The sequence below is a fragment of the Meleagris gallopavo genome, chromosome 10, assembly GCF_905368555.1.
Source record: "Meleagris gallopavo chromosome 10, MGAL_WU_HG_1.1, whole genome shotgun sequence".
Lineage (NCBI taxonomy): Eukaryota > Metazoa > Chordata > Aves > Galliformes > Phasianidae > Meleagris > Meleagris gallopavo.
In genome coordinates, this window is record NC_139413.1 from 26,924,143 (window position 1) to 26,950,090 (window position 25,948).

Genomic DNA, 25,948 nt, shown 5'->3' on the forward strand with positions numbered 1-25,948 from the left:
GAACCACATACCTGAATTAGGAGTAATTGGAGGGAAATTCCACAGAGTATGTCAGCACAAGGCATTCGTTTGTGTCTGCAGGTGGAATTCAGTGGTGCCTCTTTACACTGTGAGAGCAGAGCTTTTACTCCATCCAAACGGTTCTTAAAGGTACTGTGCTATTTGGTGTCCATCCCTCCTGGTGCTCTGGGAGCAGACAGCAAGCAGTAGCATTCGCTGTACCTTCAAACAACATCAGAGTATTCCTGCACCACATGTGCCTTCAAACCTGAGCATTTGTCCTGTGCTAAACTGTAAACTTTAATACACGCCGTGTTCTGAACCAAAAAGGTTAAGTTAATTTTAAATCGCATCAAGTCTAGCTGTAATTTCCTCCATTTTGTAACCTGTTATTCTCTTAGGGATGCAGCAGGTTATTTGAGGATTATCACAGTATCGTTTTGTTGTGTATCTTTAATGCTTTTGAATAGGCAATGCAGCAGTTTTAGAGCAAGACCTTGTTCCAGGATTGAGTTGTTAGGTGCAGAAGATGTGATTTTTGAAAAACTGTTTCTCAAGGGAAGAAATCCATTAAATGAACAGCCCGACAGAACAGTGAGCAGTCAGCGAGGTGTCACCGGAGGGATGAGGGAAGAGCAGATGGGAAAGAAATGAGATGAGCCCAGGACTTGATGGATGAGGGAGCGAGTAGAGCTGTATGCAAGGATGAGCACAGGCAGCAGAGGAGTGAAGGCCAAGGATGATGTTGAATGGGATTTGGTGAGGCGTGGGGAGCACAGCAAAGCCTCTCACTCACAGAATGTGGCAACCCTTCTTTGTGCATGCTAGAAGTTTGTTGTGGTGCGGTGAGCTGGTGGGACGTATGGCGGCACACGCTGGGCAGCTGGCCTGCTGGGAAGGGCAGGGCAAGGCAGCAGAACTCACTGCAGCTGTTGGCACTGGGGCAAAGCCGTAGTGCAGCCCTTCCACCAGCCCTTGCTGGGTCGGTGCTTCTGCTCCAGCACTACTGCCTGGTCCCGGGTAACTGAGGACAGGTACCTGAGACAGTTGGGTGCTGGCCACAGCAAGGAGCCGAGTGCAATTGTGAAGAGTTTAATGAGCACTTGTGTGAGTGCTGCAGCTAATGAAGCTGGATTCCTACAGGTGTGTGTCTCCTGCTGACCTGAGTGTGTTGAGGAAGGTGTGAGCTCTGATTTAAGCTTTCTGTGTGACTCGAGCATTTCTAAGGGCTTTCTCTCGTGAATTCTGTGGTGCTTTAATAAAGTGTGATCTCACACTGAGGCCTTTCCCTCAGTCTGGGAATTTATCAGATTTTTCTCCCCTGCACAGCTGCCTATTTTTGCAAACCTTTTGTAGTACCTTTGAGACCTCTATTCCACTATCAGATCTGCATCAAACTGGCCAGCAGGTTCAAAAGTGCTGGGACAGAAGCTTGGACACACAGCTTTGTTTCAATAAGGAAGCAGAATAAAATGATTTACCACCTTAGAATTTAACTTTATATTTTAAACTCTAAATTTATGTTATTTATAAACATCTGAGCGTAACCACTGCAGTGCAGATGGGGAGGCTTGCTGTCTGTTGCAGCTTGGTTAGTCTGTTGGCCGTCTCGGTTGGCCATGTGAGATACACAAAGCATCTTGATCCTTCTGGAGCCAGTTTCTAGAGGTTAGATGGCCATTTGAATTTTAACATAAAATCATATTAAAGGCAGGATCCAGGGGTTTCCAGCTTATAAAAATGACAGCTTATTCTTGAGGAGCAAGACTTGAAAGGCTCTGGGTCATCCCTCTTTAGGCTAAACTTGCACGAAAGAAAACATCAGTTGAATATCAAGCTGAAAGAATTACAGTAAAAACCACCATATCCCACTCAGTTTTCCCTGGAGCATTTGTTTTTTTAACTCACTCTCTCAGTTGATTTCCTTCTCCAGTCAGAATTGGATAAGTCTATTTAATACGGTGGAGTTTATCCCTTCAGCTCTTCCTCTTTGGATAAATCCTTGGAGATGGATTTTTTTTAATTTTTTTTTTTATTATTATTTTTTGCCAGAGGGAAATGAGAGCGCTTGGCATATTGCAAGTATTTTTTGCAAACACATCATCAATTTCCTGATTATAATTATGCTCATTTAAAAATGCCCAAAGCTTAATGCATTAATATCTTTATTTCATTAAATACTTTGAAGTGAAGCTGTTCGTTACCTGTTGACATATTTTTGGTACTGAGAAACCTGTTAAAATTCTCTGTTTGTGATTTTATTTTTCTTCTGCAGAGAACTGAAAGCCTTGCTCAGCGCTGCTTAGGTGCAATGTGCTGTAAGCAAAGGTGTCTGACGGTATTCCTTCACTTTGTTTCACTCGTTGATGGTGAGAAATTAGGTCTGCTGCTTTGAAGAGGTTTAGAAATTTCAAGATAGTCTTTCTTATACAAAATGCTGTCCTACTTAATCAAGTTATCAGGTTGTATGATGTCATAAAGCGGATTTACTGCTTGAAGAGACTCTCAGGACAGCTGATTAAATAAGAAAAATGATTTACCTGGGAAGAATATACAACCGTGTTCTGATTTAACAGTGATTTTAGTTGGTGGGTTTTGCGTGGGGACGAATTATCCATTCATCTGTCCAGGTCCCCTCAGCTCTTGGAGGAGAGCAGCTGGCTGCAGAAGTGTAGGAGCTGCTCTGCCACCAATGTGCTCTGGCACATCAATCCCAGTTCTTACAGAGCTGATGCTTTCTGTGGCAGAAGAATCTTTGTTAGCGGAGAATATACACTTATTTTCAGATTATATCACATAAGAGAATTTAAAATAATTGTAAGCAATAAAATCTTGCTTCTTCAGTTTAGTTGTTCAGCTATATTCAAAGTCTTTATCATCCTCCTTTAATGCTCTGTTGTTTCTCAGTCTGAAGCTCCTCAATACGAGACAGTCTCACAGCAGGCAAGTCCCTGCTCCCATCCTCCCCGGCTGCTTCCCATGCTGAATGCCTGTTGCCCTTCACTTCCTCAGCCTGCCCAGCTCTATCATCCAGCAGAAAGCTGTGCCCCACAGCTGAGGAATGGTCTCTGGGTTACTGACCTGCACAGGCTCACAGAGGATGGAGGGTGTTCTCCTCCAACTCTGCTTCACATGGAACTTCTCATGGGCTAAACCCATGCTCTAAAAGTAAGAGTGCTGTGTTCGAATGCTTTGCTTTCTTCTCCTCTGTGAGGCTAGGAAAGGTCTTCACTTCGGTGTACAGTTTGAGCTGAGGCGCCGACTCAGAAGTGAAGCGTGTGGGCTGAGCACAAAACAAGTGATGGAAGCTGTGGGCTGTGTAAGGATTGCTCTACACAGCACCTATGCCAGCTGAACCTGGCTGAAAAGCAGCTAAAATGTGTATGTGGGGATTTGCAGATTCCTTCTTCTGAAGCAGGAGGGGAACGAGGGGCTGTGTTCAAGGTGGGAGGTGCAGCCCAGCTCTCGTGTTGGCCCAGCTTCGTAGCTCGGTAGCTGGTTTGGAGCACATCTGCCCCACGTTGCAGCTAGCACACCACAGAAGCACTGAGCTATGTGTCAGAAACCTCGCTCAGAGATGTGGAGTAGGTCTCTCTCTGCCTGCCTCATCTTGGACATGAAGCTTTGTGTAGTGAGCCAGCAGTTGCCCGCTGCTGGCTCTACCATTAGCTTGTCTATCTGTTTTACATGTAATGCTCTGATGAATGCATTAGATAGCATGAACAGGATATACATGTGATAGCTACAGATATAGGAAAGACACGGTAGAAGAATTGTTAGTGGGTATTTTTGTTAACAGAAGAGGTTTTAGAGTGAATTTGCAGTACATTTTTATTTTGTTTTTAGGCATAGAGCTGGAAGCCTCCAGCACTGCCAGTGTTGCAGTCATTTTTCATTTTCACTCTTCATTTTACCTCAGCAATCAAAGGCAAGTCATGACATTGGGAAACTCGGGATTATGCTTGAGAGAAAATCAAAACCTCCAAGCATTCCTTGATGTTGTAAAAAGCTTGAAAATGTAATTCAAGTGCAATTTGATAGCTCAAAGAAACCAGGACCTAGAACCAACCCAGGCTTTCTCTTTCTAAATATCCTAGCCCCGTGTTTTTATCTAACACATGGCTTCCTGGCTGTGTACCCAGAGCTGTTCAGTGCTGGGCTGGGTGTGCAGCACCCCAAAACACAGCACAGGGATGGCCTTTGGAGACTGACCTCTCAGCAGCAGAGGGAATGGGAGAGCACAGATCCTGTGCAAAAGCGTGGCGGGTCCTAAAATGCACCAAGTAAGTTTTAAATGGCGACCTCTAATCTATTAAAATAGCTTAAACAACACGAATAAAATGGGAAATGTGTGTGTGCACCTAGAGAACTGGGAGAAATCGGGGCCTAGAGCTGCCTGAAGCAAAGCCCTGTTCTATCTGTAGCTTATTCAACTAATTCAGGGGGAATAAAAATAGCTTATCAAACTTGAACAACTTGTTAGAAGCTGGAAAAGGATATTTTTCTTGTCCAGCCTGTGAATAAAACGAGGGGTGTGAAGTTGAGAATTGTCAGTTTGCAAGTGATGGAAGTGTTTGTGGCTATGGTGTGTGAGGGCAGAACCTCCTCCGCAGTCCCTGTGTGGCACTTTCCCTTAACAAGGTGTTGGTGAAGGCCCAAGCACAGACAAGAGGAAGTCTTTGACAAAGTGGGAATTAGGCTGTTTAGAAATGCTTTTGATCACCATACAACCTTGGCTGCTCTCTGCTGTGAGCAACAATATTGTTGTTTAATGTTCCAGTTTTAAATGAAAGCATACTTCAGTAAAAAAAAAAAGTTTTCTTCTATTAGTCTTAATTGGCATATTTATTTTGTTTTGTTACAAAGCTATTGCTTGTGTTTTAATTGCATTCTAATTTCCTTTCCTATTCAAATGTTGTGTATCACCAGGAAAAATATCTAATACGTAAGAAATGTTTTCAATATCTGATATAGGTGATAAATATTGAGCATTTCAACAGATGTGCATTAAATTTTGTTTTCTTAAGTACTTCCACAGAGTTTTATCCCCAGAGTTGGCATAAGGATGGAACAGACTATATGAATACCAACTTTTATCGGAGATAAACGTATTTTAGTGGTAAGCAACCTTGTAACAATCAGCAAAATAACTAAGAAGAAAATATATATTTAGAACAAAATGTGTAAAATAGCTGATTGCTATTTCTCTTTCTTGGGCCTTCTTGATGTAAGGCATTTTCCTCCCTGCATTTTCCGGCATAGCTATGTGGGTGTTTTCTAGGGCCTTCCAAATCTGGATGACTCATCTAACTTCAATATTTTCTAATTGTTGTCACAGCATATTAAAAAAACTCCTGCATAAGCAGACCTAGGCCACTGTCACTTTTTTTTTCTTTAAATATATAAAAATTGAATTCAGTCTTTGCCAACACAGTGTGTCACTTGCTTTGCTGCAATGCCAGGCTGTGCTGCAAGCCGTTGTACTGTGCTGTGTTCCTTTCTGCCCTGCTCTTACCTCCAACACAGAACAGTTTCTCCATGGCATGGTCTTCAGCCAGTTCACCAAGCGTGGGTGGTGCTATGGCTTGTTACTGCAGTGTTTTCAGCTTTATGGCTTTTGATCTGTGTTTCACCAGCAGCAGTTAATTTCTCTGGAAATCTTCCTTGAAGATCTTTCCTTAGATCTTTGGGCTCATCAGTACAGGTGGTGTTCTCTGGTCACAAAACCTTTATTATTAAGTCTGAAAGCTTCCTGTTTTTTTACATCCTGTCTCCCTTTAGATGGAGGAGGTTCAGGCTCCTGTTGGAGGTTCATGACTCATTGTGCAAAGAACATCTCAGCATCCTGGCTTTTGAGAGATGTTCTCTGCTTCCTTTTCCAGTTACTTGGGGCTCTTCTGCAGAGCCTTCATTAGGTAACAAACTTTCAATTTTTGACTGTACTCTGGTGCTGTTCAATTCAATTAGGCTTGGTGCAGAAAGATACCGAGATAATAACTGTGCCATGGTCTTTTTGTGGGAACATCATTATTTAAAGATGAAATACCGTCAGCTCAAGTTACACTGTATTACTGTCAAGGGAGAGAGAGAATTTAAATGTTGCAATGATAATTTATCGATGTTGTGAGCAAGCAAAGAAGCCATGGATTTAGAGCTCACCCAGTACTCCCTGTTCAGTCCCAGGCATGCTTAGTCTTCCATAAGACGAAGAAGCAGCTCTCAGATGCATGCAGAGAGAAAGGACTGGGAGGCCAGCAGGACAAGGTGGGCCAAGGCAAGCCAGAAATCCTGCTCTTACCAGAAAGAGTTGCCTAGAAAAGAAATTGCTATCCCAGTTGTGAGATTGTTTCCAAAATTTCTGTGTGATATAGATCATTGAAATGTCTTCTGTTGGGCAGTCTGGTTTTGTGTGCATCGTGCATCCTTACAGAGTGCTGACAGTGTGCTGTAGCAGCCACAGTGCAGAGGCCAGGACAACAAGCCACATGTTCTTTGAGCTGTTTGAGGTTTCCTTGAGCCTTTGCAGATGGCAATCAGTATCTCTCAGTGTCTTACGATGTGAAGATGTCCTAGGTTCCTGGAGCACTGTTTCGGGTCAGCTCAGCAGAGCAGGACCTGCTCTGTTCTCAGGGTGCTCGGTGCCATCCCCATCGGTCAGCTGGGGAGCTGGCAGCTGTTGTATTGTGGCCTCAGAGGAGTATGCTGTATGGCAGAACGAAGAGCAGTGTTACACAGTGCAATATTTTTCTATGGGATTTTTTCAGTTACCTCTTCAACGGCTGAAAACAAGTCTGCACGAGCTTCCTTTGGAGGCTCCCCCATTTTTCTGGATGTCACTGGTTTAAAGTGCCTCTGCCTTTTGTGGGTCTGAGCATCAACCATGTTGTGATATATTTTTATGCATGACTATTTGTATGTTCAAGGTGGGCTTTGTCTAAGGAAAAATGCCACTGCTGCCATCTGCATTTGTTGCTATTTCTGTTCTATTCTGTTGACTACGTTCAAACACCAAGTGGCAGCATGTGCTGAGACAACCAGTTCTGTCTCCTGTCTGGATGCCACTTGTACCAGCCATGGAGCAGGGCATGAGGTGCACGTGGGCAGCCTGTGCCGGTCCTCTCCACAGAAGGCTGTGGGTGGTGGGACCATCAGCTCGAGTTCAGTGCCAGTGCTCCATGTGAGTGCCTGATTGCGAGATTGTGGCTCCCAGAGATCGCTTCTGAGTGAACCCAAGTGCTTTAATGAGGGTTAATGTCTAATTTGCAAGGCAAATGAGTGGAAGTATTCTGTGCAGAGGAGGGGAGATTCCCATATAATTAGCAATTATTCACATCAGGATGCTCTGCTTAGCACACGTTCACTAAATATCTTCAATGCGTTCAAGGTCTCGGATCAGTACGAATAGGCTCGTTATGTGCTTCTCATCTAACTGAAAAAGCAGAAAAACATAAAATATGCCTTCTTCCCTCCTCAGGGATCTTAAATCTTGTATAAAGAAGCAACAGCTTCTAGAAGAAGCTTTGGGTTTGAAATGGGGGAAAAGTAGATGGCAAAACTCCATTTGTTTGCAACGATGATGTGAGGTGGTGCAAGCAATGGTGATGCTCCATTATGCTCTGGGCTGCAGCCAGGGCTGAGCACCACTTCTCTCTCCTGTTCTCTTGGCTGTTACAACTCCTGGGTTGCGGGAAGAAAAAAAAATGTATGATAACTGTTTCTAAATGTCAGCTGCTCATGGGAACGAAACAAAATGGTAGTTGTTATGGATTATGGAGGCTCGTTGTACCTTTGTTCCTCAATTAGTTAGAAATGACTGGTGGGGTCTTCTCCCCTCTCTCATAGGAAGAGTGATGTGAGGGACAAGAGGGACAAGTTTTCACGGCCATCTGCAAAGCTATTGTGAGCATTTGCGTGGTGTGAAAGGAGCAAAGCAGATGGGAACCTGAGCTGAAGGATGCTGTTGGAAGAGAAGGAGCTCAGAGATCCCAAATAATGCCCTAAATCTTTCAAACATGCAAAAGAAGCAGTCCTCACGTTAGAGTAAGGATTCCGTCTTGTGAGAGCGAGATGCTTGTTTTCACTGGAGCTTGAGTGAGTTGTGTTTGTGAGGGTAGGAAAGCCCACAGTCCCTGCTCCTTTCGAGAAGGCTGGGCAGCACCTTGTGCTTGTGCTCTCCTCGTGTGTTCAAAAGCAGTGCTGTACTATTTTGGTGCATGGTGTTGTGGGGAGGAAGGGGAGAAGTCAGCCGTGCAGCTCTGTGTGTATGGCAAACTCAGGCTTGAGAAATGGGCATTAATTAAAGTATTTGACAGAGAATAATGGGAATGCTGGGTTTTGCTCTTCTCCAAGAGTCATTGGTAAATGATTTCTGAATGGTGTACATGAAGCAAAGCATCACTGAGGGGGGGGATGGCTTTCAAGGTGAGACTGCAGGAGATGCTGAACTTCTGGACCCCAGTGGAACTCCTTGGCTGCCCCAGTCCAGCCCAGGGTTGCTCCCTGCCACCCACTTGCAGAGAACTGCACCTACAAAGCTGCCGGCCCCAGCAAACATCATCCTCCTCTCACCGCTCAGTGGAGGACTGGCCGTAGCACAGTGTCTGGCTCTTCCATTTAGATGTGCTGGTTTTGAATAGATCTGCCCTATTTTCCCCTCGTGTGTTTGTCGGTGAGAGAGGAGTATGAGTGATTTTACGGAGTTTAAGAAAGCGTTACAGAAATCATCTTCTCTCTGTCAGTTCGAAGCTTATGAAAACAGATGAGTGCATCACTTTTGAGATAAGGTTTGAAAAACTGTCTGCCTCCTCGGAGCTGAATAGAGGGCTAGTGGGAAGATTAAAACAATAAGCTTATTATATTATTAGTAGTGGGAGAATTCTAAACCCCATTTGTTCAATTACGGTCCCTTAAAATATGCTTATTTAGGTTCTTGTAAATTGTAATCAGTAAATTAGACACGCTGCCCTCACAGCTTGAGGGTTAGCTTTCAAGGGACTTCCTACTTCTTTTTTTTTAATGTTTATAGTGAAATGAAGAAGGGAATTAGTTGTTTGATATGCAGGGCTGGCTCTGTTGGAGGATGCTGGCTGCATTCTGATGCCTATCTTTACTAAAGCAGAACCAGCAGCCGTGGTGCTGCAGCACTGCTGCCTCAGACTGTGGCCAGGTTATGTGCTATGTGATAAAAATGGTAGCTGAAACCATTAGAATGAATGCAGGCTGTTAAATAAGACCGTGGTAAAGTCTCCAAAAGGCAGCATACGTCACTAATAGTTATCTGAGGTAACACAAAAGGAATGGAAAATCCTCAGCATCACCTTTTATATACAAATCTCATCTGTTTCTTTCTGTGGTGCATCCCCCCCACCCTCTATTTCTTTCCTCTCTGCTTTGCCTGGGCAGGTTTAATACTGAGTGTTTGATACTAAAACCAATCATCTGGCTGAGTCATCCAGAGCTGTTTCTTTCTTCTTTTTTACCTCTCTAGATGGACTCTAATTTGCATCACGCAGAGACACCGTTTTCAAAAGAACTCCCTCTCCCTTTCAGCTCATTTAGCTGAAGATTTCGGCAGGTTTGGGCAACAGGCTCCCCAGCCTTCTGCAATGCTTTATATGTCCTTGCAATTTAAAGAGCCTCTTGCCTTCCTGGGAAGCTGGGTCTGTTTTTTTTCAGCACAGATTAAATGTGCGTTTGTTGCAGTACTACATCATGCAAACTCCAATATCCTGGCCATATCTTCCCCATTTATTTCTTTTATCTCTCCATTTTATATAGTAGGAATAGTGGCTGAATCAGGGAAACACATGCAGCAGCATAACAGTATATTGTTTGAAAGCAGTTGTCTTCCATTTCCAGTGTTTCTCTTTTGAAATGTAATTGTCTGCTAATGGAACTGGGGAATGTTATTGTGGGAGCGATCACTGCAGTGTGCCTGTGCTTTTAGTTCACATCATGTCTGCACAGTATTTCTAAAGTAACAGGATCCAACCGGGGCTGGTTAAATACGGGTGCTGTGTTTGCAGAAGTTGTGATAGTTGTGTTGTCACCGATGGTGGAAACCGCTCGGCGCAGCGCCGGCACGAAGCACCGCGTCCCATGTGTACAGCAGTAACAACAGAATTAAATTGCCTTGTGTAAGGGATCTGGTAATGAAGGCAGATAATGGGATTCTTTGCAAAAGCAGATGCTAACTGGCTCCCCAGTGCTAGGCAGAGAGCTGGAAAGGAATACCAGCTGGAAGGGGGGAGCAGCTGAAAAAGGCATTAAAAAGAAGACGCCTTAGATGCACGTTTGTTTAAGCAGTAAATACTTGTTTAAAATAATCTTATGAGATTCTTACTAAGAGGCAAACTGAGAATATGATTCCAGCATGATAGAAGTCAGCTGGGTACCCAAAGGAAATCTGTGTGTAGGCTGGATGAGCAACACAACGGCGGCGCTGGGAGCAGCCCCTGCTGCTTCTGGAGGATGGGACAGAGTGCTCAGTGCAGGGAGATCCGGGTTTAAAGGCGGAGTGACCCTGCTTGTCCCTGCACATCACTGTGTGCACGCCTGCGGTGTCTCCTGTGATGCTGGGCATCGTGCCCTCCTGCCAGGCTGGCAGCAGGATGCAGTGGGGACTGCTGGCAGTTGGAGTGCTGAGCTGGGCACCAGCCTGTCAGCACCAGCCTGGCTGCATGCAAAAGCACATCAGGGCCTTTTCTGGGGCTGCCTCACCCCAGGCAATTGCCCTGCCTACTACTTTTTGGACAACTGAAACTCATTTTGAGTCTAATGCCAGGATGGAGTAGGACTGTACACGTACTTATGAGCCACTGGCTTTTTTCCCAAGTGACAAGACGGACTCTGTGCCACCCAGCAGGAAGCCCTGCAGAGGTTACAGGTGCATTACGCCTTGCTGACAATATAGAAGCTTACTGTGCTCTGAGCAGATGGGATTGAGATGTGCTGCCCACGGAGAGCAAGCAGCAAAGGCAATGGTCAGCAGCATCCCTCTGGGGGGTCCTCTTGTCCAAACAAGTGCATTCTCTAAGAAAACTTAGTTCTGCTTCTGTCCTCTTCTTACAACTGGGAAACATCTAACCTGTCTGGGTTGCCCTCCAGCTGTGGTAGGCAGGAAGCAGCTGCGTGGCCATCAGGGCTGGGACTGGCTTAATGGCAACAGAAGGTGAAACTGTGGTGGTGAGAGCAGGACGTGCGTGGCTCTGCTCACATCTGCTGCGCTTCCACGAGCATCGTTTTGAGACCTTCCTCCCTTGCTGCTTTCGGGCAGGAGGCATCCTGCATTCCAAGCAGGAAAATAACACTTTCAAAACTTGAGTAGCAAATCACTCCCCTAATTACATTTTGACCCCATTAGTTAAGAAATATATTGAAGAGCCACGCAGCTGCATAGGTTACTGTCTAATGCAGTTCTATGAACTTTTGGCATATAATTGATAGTAACAAGTGAGGTTTCTAATTTGTTATGATATGCTGATTTTGTGCAGACCTCTGAACGTGTAGCTTTACAAGTTCAACTCTCCAGGGATAATGTCTAACCCTTAGCACACGCCTCCCAGGCTTTTAGACTCAGGTCACCAGGGTTTTGAGCAAGGCAGGAAAATGCCCATAAGTACAGCAGCAGGAGAGTTGGTTCTTGCCATGCTGCCCGGAGCATGGGACATGCCCTGGGGTGCAAATGGGCTGGAGATGAGAGTGCATTCCTCTGTCTCTGCTGAATTGGAAGGGCTGCTGCAGCTGGAAATTTGCTGAAAGGACCCTGAGAGCAGAGCTGGGATGGTACGGTCACTTAGCAGCCTGCAGCGGGCTGTGCTGCGCTCTCCTCTACTTTGTCCTCTTTCTTCCAGCTTTTATTCACTTTGGGATGCTTCCCTCTCACCTTCTCCAGCTCCTTCCCCTCTTCTGTGTTGTCATGGAAACGTGCTTAAATCGTGCTATCGAAACGTGCTTCCCTGCGGTGGAATGGTAATAGCTAATATTGGTCTTGCAGCTGCTGACTCAGGGATATGGCTGGGCATGTAATATCTCTTCTCACTCTCCTTAATGCATAATGCAGCAGTTTCTTTCACCTTGGGCTTTATACTGAAGGTGATCCCCAGTCACAGCAAAACACAGCGATCTGCATTTATAAAGCGTGGCCCAGCCGTAAGGTGGGATGCAGGTGGGGCCGGGGAGCTGCCTTTCAGAGCTGCAGAGGATGACCAAACACAAAAAAAAATGACCCTTGCTGTGCATACAAGCACAAGTAAGAAATGTTTGTCTGCCAGTGCTGAAAACAGAAGACATTCAAGTTGAACCGTCAGCATACCTGGTTCCACAGGCACACATCGTGCTCCAAATAACTTTGTGAGTGTATTGCATTCTGTCACAGAAATGGTTGAAATGTAGATGAAAGACAAGTAACTGCCTTAGTATCATCTAAAAATATAATCATTCATGGGCATTGCCTCTAACATCTGCTTTGAGTAATCATCTGCGCAGCAGCACATAAAGGTAAGCAGAGCATTGTGAGCATATTCCTGAACCACCAGAAAGAAGCACAAGAAAAGGCTGTATTTTTAGATGTGACTTTGCAGTATGTCTGTAATCTAGGCTTTTCAGCTGCCTGCACTGGTTAATTAACCAGCTCCAACTTTGAAAGTTGCCTGAATTGATCGTTTTTATAAGATAAATTTTGGGTGGCATCGGAATTCCCTCATTTGCCATTCTTTCAAAAGATTCTTGTTTCAGGACCAGCCATTGTACAAATAAAGCAGTGTAGTTCTCATGTTTGGCAGTGTTCTTCTTTGGCAGTGTTAGTGATATGGAGACAACTGCGTGGTTTGCAACAGTCCAAAATCACCCAGGCTAAAGATGCACAGCTATGAGCGGTCTCAGTTATCTCTCTTGGTGACATGATCTGTGGAGGGAACACAGGGGTTAGGTACATCGTATGTCGTTTCAGATTCTGTGCTGGAAAGACCTCTTAAAATATAGATACTGAGAAGCTATCTGTTTCTAGCATGTTTCTGCGTGCCCTCGAGAACCTACATGCAAGTTATTTCATCTTGTAACTTCATGTTTCTTGACCTTTGCAGAAAAGATCAGGCAACGATATGCAGATCTACCAGGAGAGCTGCACATTATTGAGCTTGAGAAAGACAAAAATGGGCTTGGGCTGAGCCTTGCTGGCAACAAGGACCGATCTCGTATGAGCATCTTTGTAGTTGGTATCAATCCAGATGGACCTGCAGGACGGGATGGAAGGATGCATATTGGTGATGAGCTTCTAGAGGTGAGTGTTTCCTTTAACTACTAAATAAGGTTCATATGGCAAGAGGGAGAGGCATATGTGAGGCTATCATTTGAACCTTAAATAAAGAAATAATGCCTGTGAGTGGAATTAGGTGGCTGAGGGAAGGAACTCCACTGATTTATGCCAACTGAGAACTTGGCCTTTGGCAGGTAAATGTGTTCTCAGCAAAACAAAAATCATTGGCCTGTGAAAGCTAATGTCTTGTCAGTGAGGTCTGTGCTCTCAGCATGTTCACAAGCTACACACGGTGAGGGACTGTTGAAAGGCAGGCAGAGAATAGTAAATCTGTCCTTGTAGTGCCTGCGTGGTTTTGCAAGAAAATTCACACCTTACATTTATAAAACAAAACAAAAATCTGAACACCCTCAAAGTTACCATATGTGTTTTTACAGATGACGGGGATATCCCCCGTTCTGAAAATAAGCTAAAATCTCGTGCTGTAATCTGTTTCATTCTGGTGTAAGTTAGAATGCTTATTTTCTTTAGTCGCATCCGACACAAGGCAAGAGAGCTCAGCAGCTTGTAGGGTATTTTGTCTCCTTTTTTCCTCCTTTCTCCTTTCCTTCATTTTGGATGGATTTGCTGTATCTCATGATTTTTGACTGTTGCAAAACAACACTTTTCTGCAGTACCTGCAGTGGTTTTTGATTGCTTCAGCAGCTTAAAAAATTAGCCATTGTTTGGGATCTTTCCTCTAGAAGGAAGCCTTCACTGAAGAGCAGGTGTACGGTGGCCCACTGCTATCCGTGGGTGGTGATTTCTGATCTTTCAGCAACTCACGGTGCCATCAGGGATCCAACAATTTCCTCACTTTTCTTGACTTGAGAAAAAGCAGTTGGAATTCCTGGGGATACCTCAGGAGCAATCAGAAATCTCTAAGCATTTGTCATTTTCCAGCAGTTCTGTGATTACGGGTTTTCAATACACATGGTTCAAGAAAGGCTTGTTTTGCTATAATAATAGCACCATCTGAAGTTTATTATTATGTTTTCAAGTGTGATGAATGGTATGAAGGTCTGTACCTTGCTGAAATAGTGTAGATAAATGACTTTCTCCTTCAAATTAGTTTTCTTTCCCTGGCACCTGACTCTAATAGTTGGAAAAAGTCGAATTGTTGAATTCTGGGTGTACAGCAATTGGAAGGTACCGCACACCAACTGGAAGGTACTGCTTTGCTCTGTGTATGTCATAGAAGAGGTCGTTAAAGAGAGACGTGAAAGAGCTTTTCATATCGATGCACTTCCTTACAAAGAAGGATCCACAGAGGTTTCCTTATATCTCATGAGTTATTCCTCGTGGCGTGTGTTTGATCTCATGTTAAGTATTACTGTACTTGCAAGATGCCCCATCTGTGATTAATCACATGTACCTTGAGGCTCAGGATTTACATGCATGAGCCATGTTGTGAGTAGCATTTCCAAAAACACTGCGTTGCCCTCGTTCCTCTCCCTGCCAAGATGGAGATGAAATGTTGTTTTTCTTCCGTAGGAAAAGAAAAAAGAGTGACATTTGCAGTCTCATTTCAAATAAACCGAAGTTCAAAGTTTCAGTAACTGCCTCTCTCGGTGAACTTTGCCATCGAATGGGAGGTGTGTCACTGGTGGGCAGAGTGCGGTTAGTTGTGTGAAAGGATGTGGTGATCTCATTCTGGTCCCTGGTGGGTACGTATCCCGTGGCAAAACATCCTGCAGTACAAAGGAAAAGGCTGCGCATTACTCATGTGCAGACGTCTCGTGTTCACACCGGTGGTCAATCGTTCACAGCTCTGTTTTTTTGCCCTTTCAAAGCATTTCAGTGTGATATGTGAGCAGCACCGAAATGAAACTAATGGGCGTTTATACTGGCAGAGTCTGTTTTAATAACTGTTGGGTTCAGTGACCATTTCAGTCAGCATTAGGAATACCTGAGAAGCCTACCCATTGCTGAGGTAGGAATGTGGCTTTGTGCTTCTTTTTTGCCAGCAATGCAGGGGTTGTGGCTTTACTTGCAGCATCAGTTAAAACAACAAAGAGTGTTAGAAGAGCACTAGTGGTAACCTGAAGCATTGACAACGTAGGAGGTAGCAGATCTGGGTTGTTTGGGTTTCTCTAGCTAAAGGTTCAGAGTTAGACTATGAGTACAGCCTTTAGGTGCAGAAATGCTCCTATGGTTCCTTGCCTGTTGCTGGAGAACCAAATTCTGTTCCTTGGGGGGGTGCTTCCCTGCATGGCTCTGCCTGCAGGCTGACTGCTGTCCTCTGATAGAAAGCTTTGGGGCTTGGCAAGCACTTGGTAGCATTTGAAGCCATTTTCCCCAAAATGTCATCTGTTTGTCAGCAGGTAGACAACCCTCTACTCTTTTCCAGCGGAATCTTTTAATCATATTTATCACTGCACCTCAGATTGCACGTAAGTTTTGAGTGTGAGTCTTAAGTGATGTACTTTGGATGGCTGTGCCATTGGAGGGAGACGGTGATATCATCCTCTCATGCCTTTCATGGAGGAAAAAGTAGTCAAGACAGAACGTGCACCCTGCGCAGAACAGTGTATTTTTAACATGATGCAAGTAGTGCTGATCTGTTGGTTCTTTTCCAGTCAAAGATACCATCTGCAGTGCCCCTGCCTGGCCCACAGCTTCGTGCAGGTGTCCACACTGCATGGTGTCTTGGGGTGCTGAGCCCCGCTGCTCTGAGTGCTGCAGGCTCTGCCCTTCTGCTTCGTGTTATTCACACTGAATAACCCACCCTAGGACTGTTGTCATCGTTGTCGCTCAGTGTCAACTGTGTTCTATTAATGGAGCAAGCTGCATAGAGCCCTGCTGTGCTGAGTTACTGATGCTGGGATTCTCTGCCGCCCTGCTTATCTCGCTGGAAGGAAGCAGTGGATGATGCAGCACTCCTGGAAGGAGCCACCTTCAGGCAGCTGTGCTTGAGACAATTCATGGCAGTGCTGTGTTGTTGGTACCTCAAAGCCAGAGGGCCTTCATGCTGAATGCTTCTCCTGGGATTTTGTTACAAGAATCTTAGATAAATAGAAGTGATGCTGCACATCAGATATGTCAGTATTTTGCCCAAACAAATGAGCTGTCCAGCCAAACTCGTGTCACTTCTGTCTTAGAATGGAGACAGGTTGGTGTTTTACTCTATTCATTTGTTGTGGGATTTATAATTACTTTGGATTGGACCAAACAGCACCATCCATCAAAAGCAGCAATAGCTTGAACATGGGAAGAAGGGCTCTCCCATAAGAAAAGCCCTGAATGATTAACTCTGGTGGTGACCTTTTAAATTCCTACTTACAGCACAACACTCTCAGCTTCTGTTCCTGTTCTCAGATTTGTTTCCTGAAGGTAACAGCAGAACAATAGCTGTCCTCTTGGCCTTTCATATCAGATGCCACTGCTTTTCACGAGAGCTTTGCATCTAGGCTATCAGTGGAGGTTAGTGCTGCGAGGTGACCGCTGATGCTGAAGGATGAAGCTGTGGAGCCAGTGGCTCTCTGGGCAGAGGTAAACCCCCAGGTTTGTGTTCCCCTTCCCGGAGAAGGGGAGAAATCTGGGAAAGGGAAAAGAATTCATACTCCAAACAGCATTTCTCCTTTCTGCTGTTTTCCTTCTGCCTATTTGGATTTGGGTGTGTTTGATAAGAAACTTTTTGAAATTATTCCTGTTGTTTCAGAGAATCTGATTAAATCTCAGAATGTTTCGATTCCTGTGATTAGAGGGAATCTGGTGCATTGTTACAAAGGAATAACAACTCCAGAAGGCTGCGCCAGTTCCTTTGGCTAGCTTTGGGATATTATTTGACTTGAATTTCATAAAAATCTGATGATACCCATTTTATTGGTTTTCATTACTGCCACATAGTTAAAAAAAAAAAAAACCAACAGTGCTCTTTTTTAAATACCCATATTTTATGTTTCTCCTCTGCAAGTTAGAATTTGAGAAGCAAACAATTGGGGTTTTTTTAAAATGTTTTTCTCTTAGTTTGGGTGTTTGTGTGTGAAACTGTAAAACAAAGCTGTGTGCGTGGGATATGTGATAAAGCCCGCTGCAGGCCTGTGCTGGGCTTATCAGGGATAGAACTTAATTCCATCCTGATCTGACCTTGTACCTGTAGTGCACTCATGGATTTCTTTCTGCTCTCCTGTCTTTCCATGAAGTTATGTAAAGAGGCACTTAACGAGGAGCTGAGGCTTAGATCTGTTTGTTCCTTTTCATAGAATCATATCCCAAGTTGGAAGGAACCCATAAAGATCATCAAGTCCAACCTCATTTCATAGAATCATCGAATGGCTCGGGTTGGAAGGGACCCCAAGGGTCACCAAGTTCCAACCCCCTACTACAGGCATGGCCACCAACCTCTATATCTGATATTAGACCAGGCTGCCCAGGGCCCATCCAACCTGGTCCTGAACGCCTCCAATGATGGAGCATCCACAGCATCTCTGGGCAACCTGTTTCACCACCTCACCACTCTCAGTCAAAAACATGCCCCTGACATCCAATCTAAATCTCCTGTCCTCTAGTTTAAAACCATTCCCCCTTGTCCTATCACTATCTACCTGCATGAAAAGTCGTTTTCCCTCATGTTTATAAACTCCCTTTAAATACCGGAAGGCCACAATGAGGTCACCCCCAGCTTTCTCTTTTGTTTGGTCAAACCTTTGTTATTCTTTTCTAATCTTAAAGAGAGAAGTGAAGCTCAGACAGACAGCATTTGACTCGTGAAGCACTCCTTTGGTTGGTCCTTCATTTAATTTGAAAGATTAAAATGGCGCTGCTGCTGAAACCCTGGATGTTCCCTTTTTGTCTTATTTAAGGAAGCTTTTGTGCTTTGCTCTTCCTTGTGGTATCTGAGCTTGGAGTATCACTGATATACTTTGTGAAAGAAAGTGACCTTACAAAGAAATAAAAATATAACAATGTTATATTTTTGGCTGGCTGTAATAGCTGTGTGAAACAGTCCAAAACCTTGTGGAGATATATTACTTTGATTACCCTTTCATTTTGGTATAATTAAATAATTATAACTTACAGACCTAGCTCAGAGCTAATTAAATTTTGGACTATTTGATGTATCTACTGAATAGCATTAATTTAGCCAGAGTAAAGAGAATAAATTTTAATCGAAGAAGCCTGCTGTTTCAAAAAATTGATGGTAATGTAACTAAATACAAACAATTAGTAAGGCATCCAGCATTCCCAGCAAATGACTTTGTTGGAGGACTGGGACAAATGACATCACTAAACGTGCAGGAAGGTGAAGCTCAGCCCAGGTATTCTTTGTGCCCCAGGTTCTGAGCCAGACGCGGGCTGGTAATTGTTTGCAGGTCAATCTATGTGAATAATCAGGCACTGGGGATATGATTCTTGTGCTCACGTTGGTTATTGAACTGCTGACACAAGGCAGGTTGTTTCTTCGTTGGGTGAAAAGTTCTTCTAAGAACACAAAACCTAAATCCAACACAAACATTTCCAGTAATGAGAAGCCCTGCTGTAATCGCTGGTAAATTGTTCCTGGGGTCCATTATCCATATTGTTTTAAGCAGCATTGGTGTATCAAATGTGAATGTAAATATTATGTTGTAAAGGAAAAGTGGGAGGAAAAGACGAAGAGTTCCATGGAGCAGGCTGCTCACTTGGGGGGTGTGGGATTGCTGCAGCTCCAAGGTGCACTAATTCATCAAGATGCTCCCAGTGAGGGTTTTTTGACAGTTATGTCATGTATGCTACTCATCTCAATGTCATCTTTTGTCTCTTTTTAAACAAAATAGAAATGTGGCCTTGAATTAGTTTCCATACTCACATTGTTTTCTTCTTCATCCGGAACAGAATAGCTGCTCGTGTAAAGAAATGCTTTGCCTCGGGTTTGGTAGCAGGCAGGTAAAAATTGTTCTTCCATGGAGCAGTGTTACCTTCATGTTTATTCCAGTCTGAGTTGTCAGAACTGGAGACTGATCCATTCATCCTCACTGTAGGGGAAGGATGCTTCCTTCCCCACCTGCCTGCGTGTTTGGTTCAGCTTAGTTCTAAACCTGAAAACCATCAGGATGCAGCTGAGAGGCTCCTCGAGGGTTTTGTTGGCCTCCTTGGCACAGCCTTTTTGCCATGGTGCTCAGCACAGCTTTTCCTTCATTTACATTTGGTGTGGCACATCTGGCTGCCTCCTGCTCTGCTTACAGCCTTTGTGGCTGCACATTGCTGTCAGGTCAGCATCTCCAGGCCGCCAGCAGGCAGGGACAGGGGCTGGGTCATGAGGGTGCACCAAGCTGCTGGGAGGTTAATGAAACACTTCGAATGTTACACTACGGGTGGTCTTTGAGATAGGATACCAAGTATGCTTTCGGTTCATCTTGGAGCTACTGTTGTGATTGTCAAGGTGCCACTTGCCGAGCATGGCAATGGAAGACAGCAGGCACCTGATTTGCCTCAAATTGGGAAAGGGCTTCTATTCTCCTGCAGACAGGGGAGTGTTGAAGGCCACGGGGGGGTGTTGAGGGCCGTGCTGTTTCCCCATGAAATCTGCAGAATTGGCTCAGAAATGACATCCAAAGCAGTACCTGGTGTTTGTTGCAGTGGTTAGGTGTTTGATTGCTCACAGCAAAAGTAATGCGGTCTATTCTGAAATTATCCTTTCTGTCTCGTCTAATTCCTGAACTGCTGGTTACCTGCAGGTGAGGTGTGGGTCACTAATAGCATTAAATTAGCTCTGCGCTGGTTACTCTTTCATATTGGTCTAGAATAAAATGTGGAACGCTTTGCTGCTAATACAGTGGAATTTTTTTTCTTTGATTATATTAGAGTCGATGATGTTGAAAATGTAATCTCTTAAAAATCAATTCTGTGCAATTCTGTGGTCCGTCCTGGAACCAGCAGGAGAAGGAGGTTGAGCTTGAAATCTAACTAGTGCCTGCCTTTTAAAAGGAACGATGAGAAACCTGATGAGAAGGTGTTAGTGCTGCTTCTGAGCTGCAGACTGCAGCTCATCCTCCTCCTGTGGCTGGCTGATGGTGACAGCCTTTGTTGTGTGTTTGTCATATGGTGTTTCTGCAGCTGAGCTGTGCCCAAAAGGAGCTCTTAGTGCCTCAACACCAGTGTTTCTGTCTCTCCAGCACTGTGTAGGTAAGTTTATCTATCAGTACTTCTGCAGTATTCCTGTCTGTAAAAGCCTCAGAAGGTTTGTGATTTGTATTTCACGACCCACATTTTCTTAGCACCTTGTTTCCTTGTCCTTGTGCCTTATGCATACTTATTTTGGAACTGCATTTACATGAAACTTTTGTTTCCTTTGAACAGATAAACAATCAGATATTGTATGGAAGAAGTCATCAGAATGCTTCTGCAATAATTAAGACTGCCCCATCAAAGGTCAAGCTAGTTTTCATACGGTAAGAACAGTTCTCATCAAAACATTTGTTCGTACTTCAGCCTATTCTGTTACATATCTGCACATATAACTGACCTACTCAGCCTGTTCTGAAATTGCTGAACTTGCTCAGTTCTCTGTGGAATGAAATGAAGGTTTTCCTTGACTATTCATCTCAGGACTGCTGAAGGTCCAACATTAATATATTGGACCCTCATGAATGCCGCTGTTCCAGCAGTGGCTTCTGTTGGCACCATCAATTTCAACCATTCCAGTTTATTACTGCGGTCTTCTCACCAGTCTATACATAATAGTTGATATTGTTTTATATTCTTTGCTCATACTCAGCTTACCTGTGAACAATGTAATAATCTGTGGATGAATGCATATAAATGTGTACATTTACTCGCATTGCTCTGTCTGATACAGCATACACAGAAATGATGGAAGAGCAGCATTAGCTTGGTGAAGAATGAGTTGCTATACTTGGCAGCACAGAGGATCTAGAGGAGATTAATGGTCTTGCCTGCAGCTCCCGTGTTACTTTCCCCAGCTATTGAAAATTAAATGTCATGTACAACAACTCACTCACCATTACTTAATTGCATATGGAAAATGTGTCTGGTATGGAACCTCCAGAGGCAGAAGCAAAACGTATGAAACCAAAACCTGAGGCTCAATTTAGTGCTGTCAGGCAGCACTGGGAGTGTGGGCTTCTGGTGAGTCTGCCCTGCTGCCCCAAGCAGCAGCTGCCTGCTGAGGGTCAGGCTCTGCAGGGCTGCAGTGGGGCGTGCTCATTAGCTCGAGTCTCCCATGGATATGGGAAGAAGTGAAAACAATGTTAGTTCTATCTATATTTCCCCTTTCCCAAGTTCTGTATATAGAAGTGAATTTCAAAGCATAAAATTGTTGTGACAGGCATAATTAATAGATACTGGAAATACCATTGGATAATTCTTGTCGCTCTCTCTAGCACTTAAAAAAACTTGTCATACATGCTGCTGTTGAGGCTATAAGCTTGTCTTTACACTTACAAAGAAAGTGCATCTTGTCCCTGCTCTCTGCCTTGCATTGGAGCACACTGACAACTGACAAATCTGCTCACTTGACCCCAGCAGCCATTCAAACAGCAGTGAAAGGAAATTCTCCCTGTGAGAGAACGCTGTTGGTAACTAGAGCACTGTCTAGAATGCAAGGAAAAACAGTGCTTTTAGTAAGAGGAGGATATCAAAGTTTCACCAGAGCTAACTTGTCTCTCTTAAAACTGAATTTAAGGAGAGAAGGTTTTTCTTGTGAATATATTCTATGAGCCTTGATGCTTCCAACTCCTACAATTTAGACCTCAAAGTGGATGGGTGTGATCAAATGCATAAACACAAGGCTGTGCCAATTGCAGAAGTCTTGCCCAAGGTGCAGTTTGGTAGAGGTCTTTGCTTGCTTCATCAAACCATTTTAAAACTATAATCTAAAATGGAGGTACTGAAATGCCACTACTTAATGCACTGTGGTGCCAGCTCTACTAAACGTGAGGAGCTGCAGGCATCGTGGGTCTCCATCCATCTCTCCCATGTATGCGTGCTGCAGCTTTCCAGATGAGAGCAGAGCACTGAGTGCAGCCAGCTGAGAGCGTTCCTGATCACTTTGCTGCTTGGCTGGATTCAGATGTGTTCCCCTCAGCTTTAATGGTGTGGAAAGAGCAGGATACCGTTACGTTCATTACAAGGAGGAGCCCTTGCAGCAGAAGTAATGCTTTCTTCCTCTTGAGTGCTGTTACTGATTCCTCTTCCTTGTAAAGGTAGAAGGCCTGTAACGTTGAGAAGCTAAATTGCGTTCTGGAACACACGGTGAGAAGAGGCCGCAGCTCACCATAGCAGAGTGATGTAGGCTGCAGGAATTAACAGGGAGTTGGGTCTGGTCTTCATGAAGATATTCATATTCTGATTTCAACAACATAAGGCCTGAATAGATCAGTTTTCCGTAAACTCGTTTTTTTGCAGGCTGAAAAGTTCCTGCTTGAGTGCTTGAGTGAGCTGATCTAGGGCATGAAAGCAAAACTGGTGTGACTCCTGGACTATCTATTACTAAAAAGTGTTTTCTCCTGTATCCTGGGGCCTTACTTTCTTCAAATGAAGGATGTTCTGTGATAAGCAAGCTGCTGCTTTGCTTTGAAGCAGGAAACTGTGTCAGGAGTTTCCTATTCCTGATGTTTTGGTTCACTTGCAGGGCAGGGGGATGTTTTCACCAAGTTCCTAATCGGTTACAAAAGAAGCACAGAAAATCCTGGGCGTAAAAAAAATAAAAAAATAAAAAATAAAAGACTTTCTATGGGAAATGTAATACGTGTCGTTGAATAGATTTTATTGGAGATGCAAGGAGGGAGGGGTCGATGAGAGGCATGGAAAATAGGTGTCCTCAATCTTTTTGACTTTCTATTAAAAAAACCCAATTGCAGTCTGCACTGTAAAAGTCTTCACGCATTTGTTTTTATACTCAGGTGGTGTTATGATTGTATTCACACTTTCCAGAAATTTTTGCTGATGAGACAGTGCAGAAGTATTGTGAGAATCGCAGCCGTCCCTTTGTATTTCAGGGTTTCTCACTCTGCTTTATGAGCATCCTTTCCTCAATTAAACTGACAATGGCTATTTAAAAGAGTTGATTTTGACCAGATTCCAAAATATAGGTCTTAACACAGCACCGGTTCCCAGAGGTCTCATTAATTACAGAAGTTTGTAATAGCATCTAAAGGATCTGCAGTTAGTCACTTTTTCCCTCTTTTTAAGATTCAGTGCATCTCATGCTTCATAGCCTTCTACAGGAACAAATTCTAGATGTTTAACGTGCTCACCCAGTCTGGCAGCCAAACCAGATGCCCAAGCACTGCACGGTCTTCATGTGATAAAACAGCTCTGTTCAGGTGTTGCTCTGACCCAGTGTCCAGTGGCATTTCTGATCACAGTCCTACAGCCACCACGTTAGCTTCCATGCTCCTGTGGCAAATGCAGGCTGCAGTCATCTCACAGAGACTCACTTTTTGTAGGAGTCTCTATGCCCTACTTCCCAAAATAGAATGGGTTTTGTGTCCTTTGAATTTTTGGTTCACATGTTAAATGTTCATCCATTTAAGATGCAAAATAAAACCATTAGATTTTGCATTTGGGGTAGGAGAACCAGTTTCTATCAGAAAGTTCTTCTGCAGTAAGAATTCCATGATTCAGCAAACTTGGTGTTTTGTCCATGCTCAATTAACTGCCTTTAATCTGTGCTGGTGCTTCAGTGCTGGTATAATAAGCAGATCAAATATAGTTTGAATGTTTGAATCAAAGTGAACACCGCTGATTTCAGACCATTATCCCATTGTGTTCAATTCTGTGACTGTGTGTATACCTTTTTTCCTTATGCAGTGATGAAAAATGCTTTCGGAGTAAAGTACTGTATAATTTTGCCTACTTAAATACAATCTGTTAACAGTCCTGAGTTGTTCCCCTGCACTGCAGGGATTTGTCCCCTGGTCACTGCTTTCTGATGATGAGGTTGGAGTTTCTCAGGGAGGTCCACCAATCTGTCCTTTTCTCCCTCCTTCCACTTCTAGGTGTAGTTGTGAAGGCAAATCTCTTGTTATTATAGTGATGTGCAAAGGAAAGATCTCTGCTCTGAGGATCACAGAAAAGAAAGGTTTGGAAGGAGGGACCTTCAAGGTCATCCGGTTCCAACCTCCCTGCTATAGGCAGGAACACCTCCTACTAAACCAGACCACTCAGAGCCCCATCCAGCCTGCCCTTGGCTGGCTGAGGTGAGGGCTGCGTGACAGTCATCGCTGCCACTTGGTCACTGAGCCAAGATGATGCACAGTGCAAACATCTTGCCTTGACCCAGCTAAAGGGAGAATTTTGCGCGTCTTCAGTCTTCAACTCTTCTTTTTTCCAAAGAGATGATTCCTGGAGGAAAACAAAGGCAACACAAGATGGGACCTCAGACTGATTTCTGTTTTCTTTCTTGAACAAGTAGGATGTGGGTGATCTAGGTTTTCATTAACTTACATGTCTGTGTGCACACAGCTGTCACAACCAGAGGGAGTCCTGACACTGCTGGACGAGCATCATTCCCCTCACTTGCTCTTCAGATCTCTTCTAACTAAGATGTTTTAATGCAAAGTTATTGGGGTTTTTGGGTTGTTTTTTTTGTGGGTTTTTGTTTGTTTGTTTGTTTTTGTTTTTCCCAGTTCTAGGCATTCTTTGTACTTGTGAACAGCATTCACAACCAGCTTCAAGCTTTTGTGAAATGGTCTTTTTAAGAGCTGACAAACTATGGAGCTGAAGTTAGCTGGGGAGGAGGATATCTCCCTTTGTTTGGACGTCAGGGAATCACCTGGACTTCTGTTAGACAGCAGCTGTCAGGAACCATCAGAGAAGAGTTCAGTTCTTCCCAGCCTGCTCAGCTGGCTTGCCCTTTGGAGTGCATCTGGCTTGGGGTTGGTTTTGTTTAACACTGGTTATTTAGGAAGTGTGGATGATATCTCGAATGAGATGCTCAGCTTCAGACAGGAGATGAATGCCATTCAGTGTGCTTAACAAGTATTTTAGCACCCTGTAGCAGTGAGCTATACCATCACAAACCAAGAAAAACACGAGTCATTCCAGTAGAAAAAAAGAAAATGTTTTCAAATGAAGGTGGGGAACCTGAATGCAACAATTACAAATATGTTCATCCTCTGAGCAAATTAACCTGAATTTGGCTGAGGCTCTGGCTGCAGGTTATTGTCTTTAGAAGGAAAGCTTTCAGCAGAGATGCAATCAGGTGAAGCAAAACCTGAGTTCTATTGGGCATTGAGGATGGACAAGGAACGCTCAGGGGTTCCGCTTAGACTTGGAAGGAAAAGAAATGCAGTGAGATACGGCAGTTAGAGCAAGTAAATCTGTAAGTGCAGGAGCTCTGTAACCTTTACAGGGCCTTTGCTACTCATGCCCTGCTTTGGTATTGCTGCCAAAAGGTTGCTTTTGCAATGTGGAAAGCCGTGCATTCCTGTGTTTATGGTGTGGGCGCTCAGCCTCCAGCCAGGTCTCCCCGTTGTCACTCAGAGGCTCGTCCTCAGAGGCTACAAGCAATGGAAGCATCTATGGAAGGGGTGCTGAATTCTGTCCCCATTTGCTTTATGCAGAGTTGGTGAAATAGAAACAGCTGCAGGGGAGGGCTGCTGCCTGGTGCTTTGTACAAACCAGGGTAAGGGCTGGACGAGAGCAGGGGATGTTTATTGTTTCTGTGGATAACGGAGGGGAGCGCCTGAGCAGCAGCTCTTGGCAAAT

The 25,948-nt window shown here is 44.2% G+C and overlaps 1 protein-coding gene across 10 annotated transcripts in view; it reads left to right on the forward strand.

Moving 5' to 3' along the window:
• The window catches only part of PATJ (PATJ crumbs cell polarity complex component), a 142,999-nt gene that overhangs the window by 73,880 nt on the left and 43,171 nt on the right, over window positions 1-25,948 (forward strand). For all 10 annotated transcript variants that reach the window (XM_085231934.1, XM_085231937.1, XM_085231935.1 and 7 more), the window contains 2 exons: window positions 13,083-13,279; window positions 20,576-20,667. In XM_085231934.1, coding sequence (XP_085088060.1) covers window positions 13,083-13,279; window positions 20,576-20,667 — 289 coding nt within the window. The remainder of the gene's footprint in view (window positions 1-13,082; window positions 13,280-20,575; window positions 20,668-25,948) is intronic.